This window comes from Phascolarctos cinereus, unplaced genomic scaffold (assembly GCF_003287225.1).
Source record: "Phascolarctos cinereus isolate Bilbo 61053 unplaced genomic scaffold, phaCin_HiC Scaffold_1;HRSCAF=81, whole genome shotgun sequence".
NCBI lineage: Eukaryota > Metazoa > Chordata > Mammalia > Diprotodontia > Phascolarctidae > Phascolarctos > Phascolarctos cinereus.
The window spans coordinates 221,273,657-221,288,252 of record NW_027555514.1 but is presented as its reverse complement, the minus strand read 5'-3'; the positions used below and the strand labels follow the sequence as shown (position 1 = coordinate 221,288,252).

The following is a 14,596-nucleotide window of genomic DNA, read 5'->3' as shown; positions in this document are numbered from 1 at the left end:
CCATACACCCTGAAAGAAAAGCAAAACCCTTGTAACAAATATGCACAGTCAAAGAAAAGAAAATTCCCTGCAGTGACGATTTCAAAAAAAAATGTGTTTCAAACTGCACCCTGAGTGTATTACTTCTCTGGCAGGAGGTGCATCGTATGTTTCTTCATGGGTCCTCTGAATCATGGTTGGTCATTTCATGGATCAGAGTTCTTAAGGCATTTAAACGTTGTTTACTATTGTCATTGGGTAAACTGACTTTTTGTTCACAGATGTATGTGTACTCATTGCAGCCTCTGAGGCTGAGATGCAACAAAATATGGATTGATTCTCTGCTGCTTGCATTAATTTTGGCCTAACAGTTAACATCAAGAAAACAGAGCTTCTCTACTGGCCAGCACCATACCATCCACACATGTAACCAATCAACTACAGCAAATAGAGAAATATTGAATGCTGTGGATAAGTTCACCTACCTTGGCAGTATACTTTCCATAAATGAAGAGGTTGACACAGGCAATGCCAGAGCTAGGTCAATGTTTGGGAGGCTCCAAAGGAGAGTGTGAGAGAGAAGAGGTATTAGACTGCCTACCAAATCGAAGGTCTACAGTGCTTTGTGCTGACCTCATTGCTGTATGCCTGTGAAACCTGAACAGTCTACCAGTGCCATGTCAGAAAACTGAATCACTTCTACTTGAATTGTCTTAGGAAGATTCTGAAGATCACCAGGCAAGATAAGCTATCAGACACTTGTCCTTTCTCAAGTTGAATTGCCAAGCATTCAAACTCTGCTGCAAAGAGCTCAGTTCTGATGGGCTGGCCTAGTTGTTCAAATGTTAAACCTATGTTTGCCTAGAAGACTGTTTTATGGAGAACTCACATAAGGCAGGGGCTTACATGGTGGTCAGAAAAATTGATACAAGGACACTCTCAAGGTCACGAAGAACTTTGGAATCAATTGTGAGATGCGGGAGACATTAGCACAGGACTGTCCAGCGTGGCATGCCCACATCAAAGAAAGCAATGTATGTACTGTATGAGCAAAGTAGAATTTCACTAATTCAAAAGAAATCTGAGATGCATAAATTCAGAGACATCTCCATTCCAAATGGTCATATGAACTATCTGTGCCTGATGAGTTCATGTTAGTCTGATCAGCCACAGTTGGACATCGACCCTGACATTGTGATGTCATTTTGGTCCTCTTCAAGCATGAAGGACAAACAATATTGTATAAATTGTTCTCCTGGTTCACTCTGCATCAATTTATTGAAGTCTTCCCAGGTTTCTCTGAAACTGTTCCCTTCATCATTTCTTACAGCACAATAGTATTCCATTATATTCCTATCCCATGAATTTGTTCAACCATTCCCCAATTGTTGGATGCCCTTTTAGTTCCCAGTTCTTTGCCACCACAAAAATGTAACAGGGTTTTTGTGTATGCTCATCTCCTTTGTAAATCACCCCTCAGCCTGCCATTTAATTTATCATATTCTCATAAACCCTATGTCTAGTATAATCCAGGAGTATATATGGTTTGTTGTTGGTTGTTCAGTTGTGTCTGACTCTTTATGATCCCATGGACCATCACATACCAGGCCCTTCTATCCTCCACTGTCTCTCACTGTCTATGCAAGTTCATGGTCATTGTTTCCATGACACTATCTATTCCTCTCACTTTCTGAAGTCCCCTTTTCCTTTTGCCTTCAATCTTTCTCAACATCAGAGTCTTTGCCAATGAGCCCCGTCTTCTCATTAAGTGGCCAAAATATTTAAGGTTCAGCTTCAGTACTTGACCTTCCAATGAATAACCTGAATTAATTTCTTTAAGTGTGACATTTTCTAATAAATTAGTAAAATTTAAACTTCTCAATCGTTAATTAGCCAACTTGAAGCCCCCACTCCATGTTATTTAAAAAGTTGAAAAACTTCTTGCATAAATAATAACTTATAACATTTTGTCTGTGTGAGAAATCACAGCTAAATATATATTTGTCTTTGGAGTATTGTTTGCATGGTTAATGAATTGTATAGCTAGTAACAAATATTTAAGTCTAGGAGAATAGGGGTTTTGATATACAGAGAAATATGAGTATATGGGAAAATGTTTCTCTTGTTTATGTTTACTAATTATAATTACATAAATTATGTTTAATAAAATGGAAGTAATGACTTGGAGCTAGTTGATTAATGTTATGATGTTAATTAGTTAATGAAATGTTACTCTTTTAGTCATTAATAAGGAAATATTCAAACATACTGCTGGATTGTCCTATAATTCTGGATAAGGATGAAAAAAGAAAATAAATCAAGTAGTAGGTATATAGATAAATTTGAGAAAGGATAAAGAAAAGCTTCCTGTAATTTGTTGGCCCCTGAGATAAGCCTTGAAGAAAGCTAGAGATTGATTCTAAGAGGCAGAACCAAGAAGGGAAAGCATTCCTGGTATAGGGGACAGTTTGTACAAAGGTATAATGGACAAGGAATATTTGAACAATTAGTAGGCCAGTTTGTCTAGAGATGGTGATGGGGAATGATGGGCTGTCATGTTATTGCAGCAGAACACAAATATGCTTCACCTTCTTCATCTCATTTGAAAAGAGTGATCTCTAAAGTCCCTTGCAGCCCTATGTCCTATAGTCCTATAAAAGAAGCCCCCCAGTCACAGTTTGTTAGAAGCATGGCCAGGATTCCAACCAAAGTCCAAATCTAATGTGCTTTCTGTCACTGCAAAAAATGCAGTTAGAAATTAGGTATAAGGGGCAGCTAGGTGGCCCAGTGGATAGAGCACAGGCCCTGAAGTCAGGAGGACCTGAGTTCAAATGTGACCTCAGACCAAGCACTTGACATTTACTAGCTGTGTGACCCTGGGTAAGTAAGTCACTTAACCCCAATTGCCTAAAAATAAAAAAAATAAATTAGGTATAGTCAGAAGTAGTACCAGATAGAAAATAACTAAAGCAATTAGTTTAATTTGATTAATTAAAATAATTTAATTAGTTAATAGAACATTAATCTCATACTAGATGGGGGGGTGGGGAGGAAAAGATCTTAATTGCATTTAGTAAGAAGCTATTTCTCCAGGCTGGAACCACTTAACCAAACACAAGGTAGGGAGGGGAGGTGGAGAAAAATGAGGCACAGAGATGAGGGGCATTGAGAAGGGAAGGAACTAGAAATTAAATGAGCATCATACAAATATATTATGCAAATAACCTCTTCTCCTTTGGATCCCAAGCAGATTCCCCAAGGAGACAGAGAGGGTTGGGGAGAAAGGTTGCCCCCATTTTATAAGTGGAAATAAGTAAGGGTCAATCATGATTCAGCCAGCTGAGGTTGAACCCTGGAGACCTAGCCCAGCCCTCTTGTCACATGTTGGGGGAAGGGAGTGGATTATCTGATGTCACAGCCGGGGTGGGGACCGTGGTCACCTCCTCACACATCCAGGCTGTGAATCTAAGACGGTGTAGAGGAAGCTGAGACAAAAAAGGGGGGAAAAGGAGTAGGCCAGGTAAGGAGGGGGAAGAAAAAGTAGACTCTAGATTTGGGTTAAAGCATATCAAAAGTGTTGGTCATGCCAGAGGGAAAGCTACCCTTTTCCTTTGCAGGATTTTGAGGAATACCCTCTTTTACTTTCCATAAATCAGATACTGGCTCCCTCATAATCTGCTGGGGACTTAGAGTTGTAGAACGACTCCTCAGTATAAGAAATCATATTCTGAGAGAATCTGGCATCCCTGTTTCCATATGTTTCCGTAGTTCTAGCTCAGTCTCTCTAGCTTTTTTCTTTTTTTTTTGTCTACTTCTTTGTCTCTAAAAGTCAAAGGCAGCACAGGAAACAGGCAGTCTTAAGTCTGAAGTGATAATGAAAAAAACTCCAGCGTTGTGTGTCTTTAGCTCAGTCATTTTCTCTTTCCGAGGTTTTTCCGAGTATCTGCTTTTATCTCTCCCTGTGTTTGACCTCTAGCCTTATCCAGACCTTTTCTCCCATTCTCCCCAGCCCAGGCTGTGGGAACCAGGATAAGTGACTCTTCAGTACTGGATACAATGGGCCCTGAAAGATATATAAGGGAAGAAATAACAGCTAAGGTTGCTCTATGATTTCCTGTCCCTGTCAGTCAGTCCCTGACCCAGCCCTCTGACCACATCCTCTCTCACCTCAGGCAAAGGCTTCTCTGACATATACACCACCCACCTGGTCTTGAGTTTAGGTGTTCCCTTCCAAGAACCTCTCACTAAATCCCATCATCTTTTTGTATGCTAAGAACTAATGTACTGTACTTTGACTCCAGTATTGAGAATATCACATGTCTTCACTCTGATTCCCTGACCTTCTGTCTTACTGCTCTTGATCTCTACCTCATTCGAGGTATCTGATGCCACTTCCCCTCCACAGGTGACCAAAGGCTTCTAACTGCCATGTTCTCTGGCAAATGGTGGCCAAGGACCAGAGACACCCTTAGGATGGGGACCCAAGGCCCATCCCGGGGAGCTCGCCTCTACATCTTATATGGCTTCACCTACATGGGAGCAGATGGCCAGCAGGTGTCTCTGGCTGAAGGTGACCGATTCCTCCTACTTCGAAAGACCAACCCAGACTGGTGGTTGGTGAGGCCTCTGGGAGCACCTAGGAACACCCGACCCCTTTTTGTCCCTGCTGCATATGTGGCTGAAGAGTCTACACCCACTCGGAGGGCCTCTGCCACTACTACTAGCCAATTCCTCTGTGCCCCTAGTAAGTGAAACCCTCCTCTTTTCACCCAGCCCTACCACCCCTCAATAAGTCCCGATCTGTGACCCACATCGCCCAACATCTTTGTTTCTTATTATGCCCCTAATTATTAGTGAGTGATTCTTACTTCAATTGGCTTTTCATGGGTTTTTAATAATGCCTTTCTCCAAACGATCTCCATAACTCTAATAAGCAGCTCCAACTTTTCCCATCAATCTCTCTGTCCCCAGGCCTCTAGCATTTCAAGTCCCTTCTATTCATATTTCACTTCCCCACCACTTTCCCTCTCTGTCTTCTGTCTTTCTATTGCCCATCCCAAATTAATTGGACCCCCAGAAAAATGAGACCACCTGAAATTTGGGAGGTTACACATCTATCTATTTTCCCTCCCCCATTCTCTGTCAACAGAACCAAATCGATTTCATTCTTCCCTGGGAGAATTGTCCGTGCCTCAGTCATCCCAGGGTAAATCCCCCAGCCTGTCCTGGCAGCCTCCTCTTCCGCCAAAAATACAAAGGAGTCTTAGTGCAACTGGACTGAGTCCCAGCCCACTGCAATCCCTCTCAGACGGACTGACTGGACATTTGCACTCTCAGGAAGACCTGAGAACTACGACCAATACCAACACAGTAAGAAAGTCCCCTTCTACCCCAAAATCATTCCAGTTAACTTCAAGTCCTCGGCCCCGACGGCACCTTGACTTTTCTGTACATTTCTGAAAAGAACAAATAGCCTGATTTCCTTGCAGTGTCCACCCATCCCAAAGCCTCAGGTCATTGGAATACCCCCTCTTCTCTGAGGTCTAAACCTCTCACCTCCCATTACAGTCCCAGTCACTCCGAACTCACTCTGTCCTCCTTGGGAACGGAGAATGTCCGCTCTTTAGATCCCGGAGTTAGGGGGCTCAGTTTAAGTCTTCTCTTCTATGAGAGCAGGCTGTGTGGGTGGGTGGAGCCCCAAGCTCCTCCCTGCCCCACCCCACCCCCAAGCAGGCAGCATGTTCCCCTTTCCTTCAGCCTTGGGGTTAGGGTTGTGTGTTGGGGGGAAGTTGGCAACAGGAAGCGAGTAGGAGTAAAGTTAAGGGGAGGGGAGCAAGAAGATTAGAAACGGCTGAGGACAAGTCTACCAGCACCTGGGACACCCCAATCTGGAGCTGGTGGTAAGAATATAGGGAGTAGGGGATTGGAGTTGGAAAACAATCTGAGTGGCCCGGGGCAAGGGCCACTCTGATTGTGGAGAAGAGGAAACAAAATTAAGGAGGAGTTTGAATTAGTATCTTATTAACCGTCACTTTCCTGCCCCCCTCCCAGCAGTCGGGACCCTGGTCCCCCATGTCCGAACCCCCTCTGTACTGTAACCTGGTGGACCTGCGCCGCTGCTCCCAGACACCACCCCCAGGCCCTACCCGGCCCCCACTACAGCGGCTGGACTGCTGGGAACAGCATCTGGACCTCGACTCCGGTCGCTGTTTCTACATCCACTCCCTGACTGGACAGGCGTCCTGGAAGCCTCCCCGAAGAGCTCGTGAAAAGGTGAGACCTTTCATCTGTGAAAAAGAAAGGCCTTCCTCTTTGGAACGTACTGCTGCTACCCTTTCTGTCGCTCCCGGCACCTCACTCATCTTTGCCCCTCCCCCTTCTAGAGGTGAAACTTCTCTCGGAGGGATTTCCTCATCCCTCCCAATTGTGAGATGGAGAATCTGAGGGTCTGTGGAAGGCCTTTTAAAGCAGATGGGTTCTTATAATTTATTGTGTCATTGTCCCCTTCAGCACTCTGGAGAAACCTATGGACCTCTTCTCAGAATCATGTTTTCGAATGCACAAAATAAAATACATAAAATTACAAGGGAAACAAATTATATTATAAATATAGCAAAAAAGTTATCAAAATATTTTTTAAAAGCAAGTTCCTGGGGTACGGGTTAAGGACCCCTTTTTTGAAGTGAAGAGATTGGGGAGGCTGTTTTGCAAAGTCATTTAGTTTCGGTTGTTCCCCTTCCCCCCACACTACCAGACTCCTGACTCCATGGAAGGGACCCCGCACCTGGGGAGAGATGCCCAAGCCCAGCAGGCTGAGGAGAAGGGTGCGGGACCCTACAATCAAGTGTCAGAAACCAAGGAGATGCTCACCACTCAAGTGAGATATCTTTGACTCCCTCACCTGCACACCAGGGAAGATGTTTAGTCGTCCCTTTACTCTGGGAGCCTGCCCCACCCCTCAAACTCCCTGATCCCCCTCAAAACAAACACCCCACCTCGGTTGCCCCTGGGTTGATCTTTCCTCTCCACTTCGAGGTTGCCTTTGTTCCCCGCCCTCCCCCTGCTTCTCAGAGGTACCCTTTCCTTCCTGCCTTCCGCCGGACTTCGGAGTTGAGATGGGAAGGCTTGACTTCTCCAACGCCCACGGTTCCCATCTCTTCTCCCGGTCCTCACTCTGCCTCACGGGCTCCTCCTCTCAGACCTCCATTGCAGACAACTCCCGAGGCTCCCTGGCCCTTAGATCCCAACCTCAGCTCCTGGATGACCCTCACGTGAGTCTCTCTTTCCACCTTAACTGTCCTGAGTTCTCTGGGTCTCTAGGGTCCTGTCCAAATGCTTTTCTAAAATCTCATCTCTACCTCCACTTCCACGGCAGAACGTGGTTTCTCCCTCCTTGAATATTCATAGAGCACTTTGTTTGACCTCCTTCACAACTTCAAGTGATACTTATCAGTCTACCTACTTTTCATCTTCAGCTACACCCCCTCCCTCTCAGTTGAAAATAAGCAGGGATTTTGTGCTATCTGCTGGTCCCCACATTTCTCTCTTTCTCTCTCTCTCTCTCTCTCTCTCTCTCTCTCTCTCTCTCTCTCTCTCTCTCTCTCTCTCTCTCACACATACACACACACACACACACACACACACACACACACACACGCACACACACACACACCCCTTCCAAGCATAATAAATGTTTGCTTGCTTGAATTCAGACCAACCCTCCCTTTCTTCCAAAATATCCACCCAGACTTCTGGAGATGGTTCCTGAGCTTCAGGAATGTCTAAGCAAATAAACTGAACCTCCTCTGGGGCAACTCCTGAGCCCCTGGAACACACCTTGGTGGGGTCTAATGATAACTTTTCTATCTTTCCTCACACAGGAGGTGGAGAAGTCTGGCATGCTCAACAAGACAAAGATTGCTGAGGGAGGCCGGAAGCTCAGGTGGGGATTGGGGAGCTGGTCATGGGGGATGGGAACTGAAAAATGAGGGCAGATCTGAGACCCTCTTTTGAGTCCCGGACTGCCATGGCAGTCTAGTGAAGCCTATGGACCCCTTCTCACAATCATATTTTTAAATACCTAAAATAAAATATATAGGATCACAAAAGGACCCAAAAGCTAGTGAAAATATAGATAGAATGTTTTTCACATTCAAGTCCATGGAGTCCCAAAATCTATCCATAAGAATACCCTGATCTAGGAGGTAGGGTGTTGATAGGGAGAGATATCTTCCTGGGGTGTGATGATTTTCCCAATGCTCCCTGTAGGAAGAACTGGGGTTCATCCTGGGTGGTGTTGGCAGGAAATAGCTTGGTGTTCTACAAAGTTCCTCCAACTTCAGTTCCTGCTGTATGGGTAAGAGTTCTGTGCTGGGCAAAGGTGTGTTGGAGTAGAGGGTCTGCACGATGAGGAAGGGAGGAGAGGGATGACAAGTGGGAAACACATTTTCTCCCCCATTTGCCTACTGGATTGGAGAACTCAGAGGTGGTGGTGGTGGTGGTGGTGATGGTAAAGATAGTGAGGAGGTCAGGGAACAAGTATTAAAGTGAGTTGGGAGGAGCTTACCACCATTTCACCTTTCCTACTCTCTTGGGTGGGGGGTTGACACCCAAGAGTTAGGGGCCATGAAAGGGAGGTAGTAATGGCCTCAATTCTCTCTCCTGACCCTACCCTCATGCAGGGTCCAGCTGGCAGTCGGCCAGAGAGCAGTGTGGACTTAAGAGGGGCAGCTCTGGCTCATGGTAGACATCTGTCCAGCCGCCAGAATGTCTTGCATGTGAGTGACTGTCCATCCTACTCCCTTCCCAGGCAACATACATTACTGTCCTGGTCTTCTGCCTGATGTCTCTCCACCCAGAATCTCTCCACTTCCAGAAGCCAGACCCCACATATTTCCCAAATATCTGCCTTCCCCCAAATCTATCCTTCCACCACTAAACCTTTCCTCTGGGCCTGACTTTCAGGTGCGTACTGTTCCTGGACATGAGTTTTTGTTGCAGTCTGATGATGAGACAGAGTTCCGAGCCTGGCACCGAGCACTGCGGGAGGTCATCGACCGCCTGGTCAGGGGGCCAAGAGCCCAGGGTGTAGGGTCTGGGAGGGAAATCCAGGGATAAGGTTGGGCAGAGGGATTTGGTCCAACGAACAGGATTTGAAGAGTGGGGTCTGGGGGAAAGTATGAGACTAATGTTGGAGCTAAGGGTTAAATTTGAATATGCAAAGATTCCAGAATCCATGAATCTCTGCACCAGGGTTGGGGACAACAGTCTCTCCCTAGCTCATCACTCCTTCTCTCCAAGCAGTAGTGCCTGGACCCCCTCTTCATTCTGATTCCAGGAGCGTGAGAATCCTCTGGAACTGCGACTATCTGGGTCTGGGCCAGGGGAGCTTGAGGAACTGAGCCAGGGTGAAGAAGATGAAGAGCCAGAGCCAAAGTCCCTGCTAGGACGTCGAGGAAGAAGCTACAGGATCTCTCGTAAGAAATTGGATTTATTGGGACAGCCTGAGCCAGGAGGCAGAGCAAGGCCAGATGTCAGGGAATGAGTTGGGCCAGAACCACTGTGACTAATCCTCAGTTAGGGGATGTGTCCCAGGATGCTCAAGGAGGTCTGGGGCCTTTCTCAGTTCCCCCTTCCAGCTTTCTACCCCAACCCTAAACTTACTTCCTCAGATCGAGGCCCTGAAGATCAGAATCGAGTGAGGAACAAGCTGAAAAGACTTATAGCAAAGCGACCTCCCTTGCAGAGTCTACAGGAGCGGGGACTACTCCGAGGTATGAGTGGGAGAAAAGGGATAATGGATCTGAGTTTCAGTGGGTAAAGGCTTCTCCAAGATCAAGGTGGTTTGGAGGGGGCTGCTCACTTCAAGTTGGGGGAGGTGAGGTAAGGAGGAGAGGAGATTTATGTTTAAGATAAACTTCCCAGGCTAATAGGAATCTCTTCTTTTCTCCTGCCCCTCCCAGATCAGGTGTTTGGCTGCCACTTGGAGTCTCTGTGCAAGAGAGAAGGGAGTACTGTGCCAAATTTTTTCAGGCTCTGCATAGATACCGTGGACAAGAGAGGTGACTTTCGATAGAGTCCAAGCATCCCACTCTGTCCTCCACACCCCTGACACACACAAACTTCCTTTAACTCCTAACTCTTTCCCAAATCCTTTTTGTAGCCTCTGTTCTGCACAACCTAACTTTCCAGCCTTCTGCCCCACATGCCCCAGGCCCTTCTGCCCCACATGCCCCAGGCCCTCTGTACAACTACTCCACACATTTCCTAGACTACTTTTTACACTTTCCTGATTCTCTCAGATCTTCCGTTCATTGAGCAGGTGAGTATTAAATTTCTGCTAAGCTAAAGAGATTGGGTTAGTGCTGAACTCATACACCCTGCTCACAAGATTCATACAATCTTATTGAAGGGGGAAAGGATCATAAATACGTATGAGATGAGTGCTATTGTTAGGTACAGGTAAGAGGATTTTGAAGAGGGAGAGATAACTTTCACTTAAGTGGAGAAGTGGGGAAAGGCAAATGACACTTCCTGACTGAGGAAGGTGTTGCTTGAGTTGGGCCTTAAGGGAAGAAAGGAAGTTCAACAGAGGGGTGATGGAATGGAGTCATCTATTCTAATTATTAGCCAAGACCCAAGACAGAAGGCCGAACAAAATAGAGTGTTTTAATTTGACTGGAACTTGGCTATGTGAAGGGAAGTATTGTAAAGTTGGAAAAGGAGGCAGGAGACAGACTTCAGAAGAATTTAGATGCCAGGATCAGAAATTGGTACTTTAGGGAGGAGAAATTGGAAGTCTCTGAAGATTTTTGAACACTGGAATCCTATGATTGAAACAGAAGATGCAGGCAGTTGTGTGAAGACTGGATTGGAGAGAGGGTAGCCTTGTTCCCAGGTTCATTCCTTTGCCTTGTCTTATCCCATCTTTAGGTCTGGATGTGGATGGTATTTACAGAGTCAGTGGGAATTTGGCTATAATCCAGAAACTTCGGTTCCTGGTCGACAGAGGTAGGAGGAATGGAAGTTAAGTGTTGGGGGTGGTATGTGGGGGATTGGAGAGGGATTGAGGATTCAGTTGTAAAGTTTGAGAGATGGAGAAATATCTCAACACTGACTAGGGGGAATGACTGTTGGGGATCTGGATATTGGCACTAACCTTTCTCTCCTCCACTGTATCTGGCAGAACGAGCAGTCACCTCTGATGGAAGATACCTGTTCCCAGAGCAGCCAGGACAAGGTACCTACATGGAGCTTCCACCCCCATCCAATTTTTCCACATCTTTAGAGTGTTACATGTTCTCCCAGCTTCAACCCTACCCCAGAAAGCAATTTAAACCCAGATGGGTTGTCCCCAACCTCTCAACTCTGTGTTAAGCCCCAGGATAGCCTGTGCTTGTGTCTTCCTCCTAATTTCTAAGCTCCTCATTCCCTCTGTGTCCTCCAACCCATCCTGTGCCCTTCTCTGCACTCCCATCCTTTCCCCCACAGAGGGCCGCCTGGATCTGGACAGTGCAGAATGGGATGACATCCATGTCGTGACTGGAGCCTTGAAGCTTTTTCTTCGGGAGCTTCCCCAGCCCCTGGTCCCTCCATCACTGCTGGCGCCCCTTCGAGAAGCCCTTGGTAGGGGGTGGGAATTTAGAAGGACTTTTGATATGAGGGTGAACGGGAGGTAAGAAACAGGGGACCTCAGCTCCTGGGTAGGAGAAGGAGATATACTGTTAGAGTGGGGAAGAAAGGCCAATGGCAGAAGGCTCAGTAGAGTAGTTTCCTAAGTCTGCCCCACTCTAAACATAGGCTCTGGTACCTTCCCTATCCCTACTTCTATTACCTTCTCTCTCTAGCACTTCCTGAATCAGATCAGCGCTTATCTCGGGTACAGGAGCTCATAGGCTCAATGCCAAAGCCCAATCAAGACACTCTTCGGTGCCTCCTGGAACATCTATGCAGGTACTAATGGAGGAGCACCTGTGTGGGAGAGAAGGGGATAGGGGAAAAATTCCTTGCAAATGGAGAGGTCCAGGTAGAAGCTGACCTAGGGTGAGGACATCTGTACAGGTGGAGCCAAGGGCACATCTGTGTTTGTGGAAAAGGGAAAAATGGCAAATAGAGCTATACTTAGGGTCTGATCAGCAGAGAAGGGAATAGGATAAGTATTTATTAAGCACCTACTACGTACTAAGTGCTTTATAATTTATCTCATTTATTTCATTAGCAAAGGTCATTAGAGGTAAAGGACAAGAGGGAAATGGGGCAAGACAGGAGAGGCAGGACTAGAGACATAAGGAAAAGTCACAACTTTGCTTTGTCTTCCCTCCTCCTCCCTCCTTTCTTCCTTTCTTCCTTTATCTCTCCCACCGCAATGTGTCTTGTGCTCATGTAATATGAAGAATGATACACATTATCCCTCTGACTTTGATCCTCAGGGTGATAGCACATGCAGACAAGAACCGAATGACCCCACACAACTTGGGTATTGTGTTTGGACCTACATTGCTACGACCAGAGCAAGAGACCTCTGACCCAGCTGCCCACGTTGTCTACCCTGGTCAGCTGGTTCAGCTGCTACTGAATGACTTCACCAGTCTCTTTCCTAATCCGTGAATCCTGGGCTCTGCCCTACACAAGGTTATTGAGATGATCTCAACTCTGAAAATGGAGGGCAGGAGGGATAGGCCCTCTATTTGTTAGGCATATACATTTGAGTAGGACTTCCATCTATTAGCCCTAACATTTGGGTAAAACCCCCATTTGTCAGACACATTTTAGGGAGAATATCTGTTTCAATGGGTGAGTTCCATCTTAAGGATTTCCCTATTAGGGGAACCTGTGATTTTTTTTTTTAAGTGGGGAAGGAGGTTCTTTGTTGGGGGAGTCTGTTTGGGACATTATACCCTTTAAATTCTGTACCACCTAATTTTATCTTCATGTATTGGGAAGGGGTTATCAGGGTCACTTTCAATAAGGAAGGACTCACATAGACCCCAGATCCATCCTGGGGGTGACCTGACCCTGCAGAAAGGGTATCATATTTCCCTCATCACTCTGGCCCCCATTAAGAACTAGAACTCTGGGGAAATCTATTAAACAAAACCTATTTACAGTCTCCCCCATAGGTAAGGGAGTCCCTTCAAGAAAAGGTACTTAATTTACAAAATCAGGTATAAGACAGCTATTTGCTTTCACTCGTGTAGCTATTGAAGCTGCTGTTACGTTTAAAATACAAAAGACTAATCCATGTATTAACAAATACTTAAAAAATAAAACAATAATATATCACAGCTGTTACAGAATCCCCAAGAAGTAAAGGCATTTTATGGGACTGTTGCCGCTGAACAAAAATTTCACATTCAACTTGGATCTGTAGTATCCAAGCAACTGAAAAGGTTCAGATCTTCTGGTCCGTTATTCCTAGTTTCAGAATGAATCCTGTGATCATCTGTTTTTCCTGGAGAAGCAGTGTAGTTAATTGAGATACCTTGTGTTGGGCAGCCATCACCAACTCAAAAGCTCAGGAGCTTCCAAACTTGTGAGTAGCCACCAATGTTGGAAAGGATCCACCTCAGGATGTATGGTTGTGGGTAGCAGACCTGTGCTCAGGGAAGACAAAACAGTAGAGACAACCAGGGATTTAAAGTTTAGTCTCAGGTTTACACAGAAAGCACATGTTCTTGCTGCCACGTACTTGTAGCCACCATTGCCACTGTAGGGTGAAGATGAGAGAGAAATCTCTTTCCTTCCTCACCGAAGGTCCAAAGTAGAGCTGGCAAAGTCCCAAAGCAATATTCTCAAAAGAGAGGGTGTAGCCCTTCTGCCACCTGCTGAGGGGAAGGTTCCTCCTGACTCTGCTGCCAATCATCTTCAACAGCACTCTAGTCAGAGAAAGTAAGGGACCAATTAGGAGTTGCTGGGTTGGCCATGCCCTTTAGTAAGGGAGAGAGGCTGGAGAATATGCTCCACAAAAAAGGGTTAGAGAATTCACCTAGTCCAGAAGATTTGTGGGCTTCCCTGTTTATCCCCCTTATATTCATTTCCATAATTCTGGATTGAAAGGCTAGAGCAGGGCCCTAGATGGTGGAGTAGAAGCAACAACCCAGCCAAACTTTTTCAACATTCCTCTCCAAACAACTTCAAAATAATACCTCAAATTAAATTCTGGAGCAGCAGATCCAACAAAAGGTCAGGGAGAGGCATTTTTTTCTAGCCTAAGACAATTTAGGAGTTCAGCAGGAAAGGTCTATTACACTGGAGTGGGGACCAACCTAGAGCACACTCAGCAGCAGCACCAGCAACAGCAGTGGACCTTGGAGCCTGGTACAGCAGTAACAGTAGCAGCTTTGGGGGCTCTCAGCCCAGAGATGGTAAGAGGGCCAAAACACTGGTCAGAAAGAGATTAGAGAGGACCCTTTTACTGACACTGGGTGCAACTGGCACTGACTGGCACCTCTGTTGCCCATCTGCAGTGCTGGGTCACAGTTTCAGAGTGGAGAAGGGCACTTGTGATGGTCACAAGGGAGAAGGGGCCCTGGTTACCATTCCAAGGCAGAGAGGAGCATTAGTGCTTATGGCCACAGGAGAGCAGAGGACCTACTCAGTTTCAGGACCAAGAGGAGTG

At 46.0% G+C, this 14,596-nt stretch overlaps 1 protein-coding gene and 1 long non-coding RNA gene across 5 annotated transcripts; one reads left to right on the top strand and one right to left on the bottom strand.

Moving 5' to 3' along the window:
• Positions 1 to 2,956: 2,956 nt before the first annotated feature.
• LOC110210972 (uncharacterized) lies at positions 2,957 to 5,672 on the bottom strand. Its single transcript, XR_002325232.2, has 2 exons — positions 5,569 to 5,672; positions 2,957 to 4,042 (listed from the first exon to the last, which is right to left on the bottom strand). It is a non-coding gene; the product is annotated as an uncharacterized LOC110210972 (long non-coding RNA).
• On the top strand, positions 3,412 to 13,274 carry ARHGAP9 (Rho GTPase activating protein 9). 4 transcript variants are annotated; one of them, XM_020990108.2, is made up of 18 exons: positions 3,412 to 3,499; positions 4,385 to 4,723; positions 5,129 to 5,349; positions 6,034 to 6,252; positions 6,734 to 6,856; positions 7,179 to 7,250; positions 7,860 to 7,921; positions 8,248 to 8,335; positions 8,661 to 8,756; positions 8,944 to 9,042; positions 9,317 to 9,455; positions 9,651 to 9,752; positions 9,942 to 10,040; positions 10,912 to 10,989; positions 11,165 to 11,218; positions 11,470 to 11,604; positions 11,826 to 11,931; positions 12,408 to 13,274. In XM_020990108.2, exons 2-18 carry the CDS (start codon positions 4,408 to 4,410, stop codon positions 12,583 to 12,585), a joined length of 2,187 nt encoding a protein of 728 aa, XP_020845767.1. In that variant the 5' UTR covers positions 3,412 to 3,499; positions 4,385 to 4,407; the 3' UTR covers positions 12,586 to 13,274. The 4 variants fall into 4 exon arrangements, with proteins under 4 accessions (XP_020845767.1, XP_020845765.1, XP_020845768.1 ...); XM_020990106.2 differs by having other exon boundaries at positions 6,031 to 6,252; XM_020990109.2 differs by lacking the exons at positions 3,412 to 3,499; positions 4,385 to 4,723; positions 5,129 to 5,349 and adding an exon at positions 5,773 to 5,879 and having other exon boundaries at positions 6,031 to 6,252.
• The last annotated feature ends 1,322 nt before the right edge of the window (positions 13,275 to 14,596 follow it).

Coding starts and splice junctions, on each gene's coding strand:
- ARHGAP9 (XM_020990106.2), top strand. CDS start 4,408: ATGTTCTCTGGCAAATGGTGGCCAAGGACCAGAGACACCCTTAGGATG. Junction 4,724..5,128: donor CCAATTCCTCTGTGCCCCTA/GTAAGTGAAACC, acceptor CTCTGTCAACAG/AACCAAATCGATTTCATTCT. Junction 9,456..9,650: donor AAGAAGCTACAGGATCTCTC/GTAAGAAATTGG, acceptor TTACTTCCTCAG/ATCGAGGCCCTGAAGATCAG.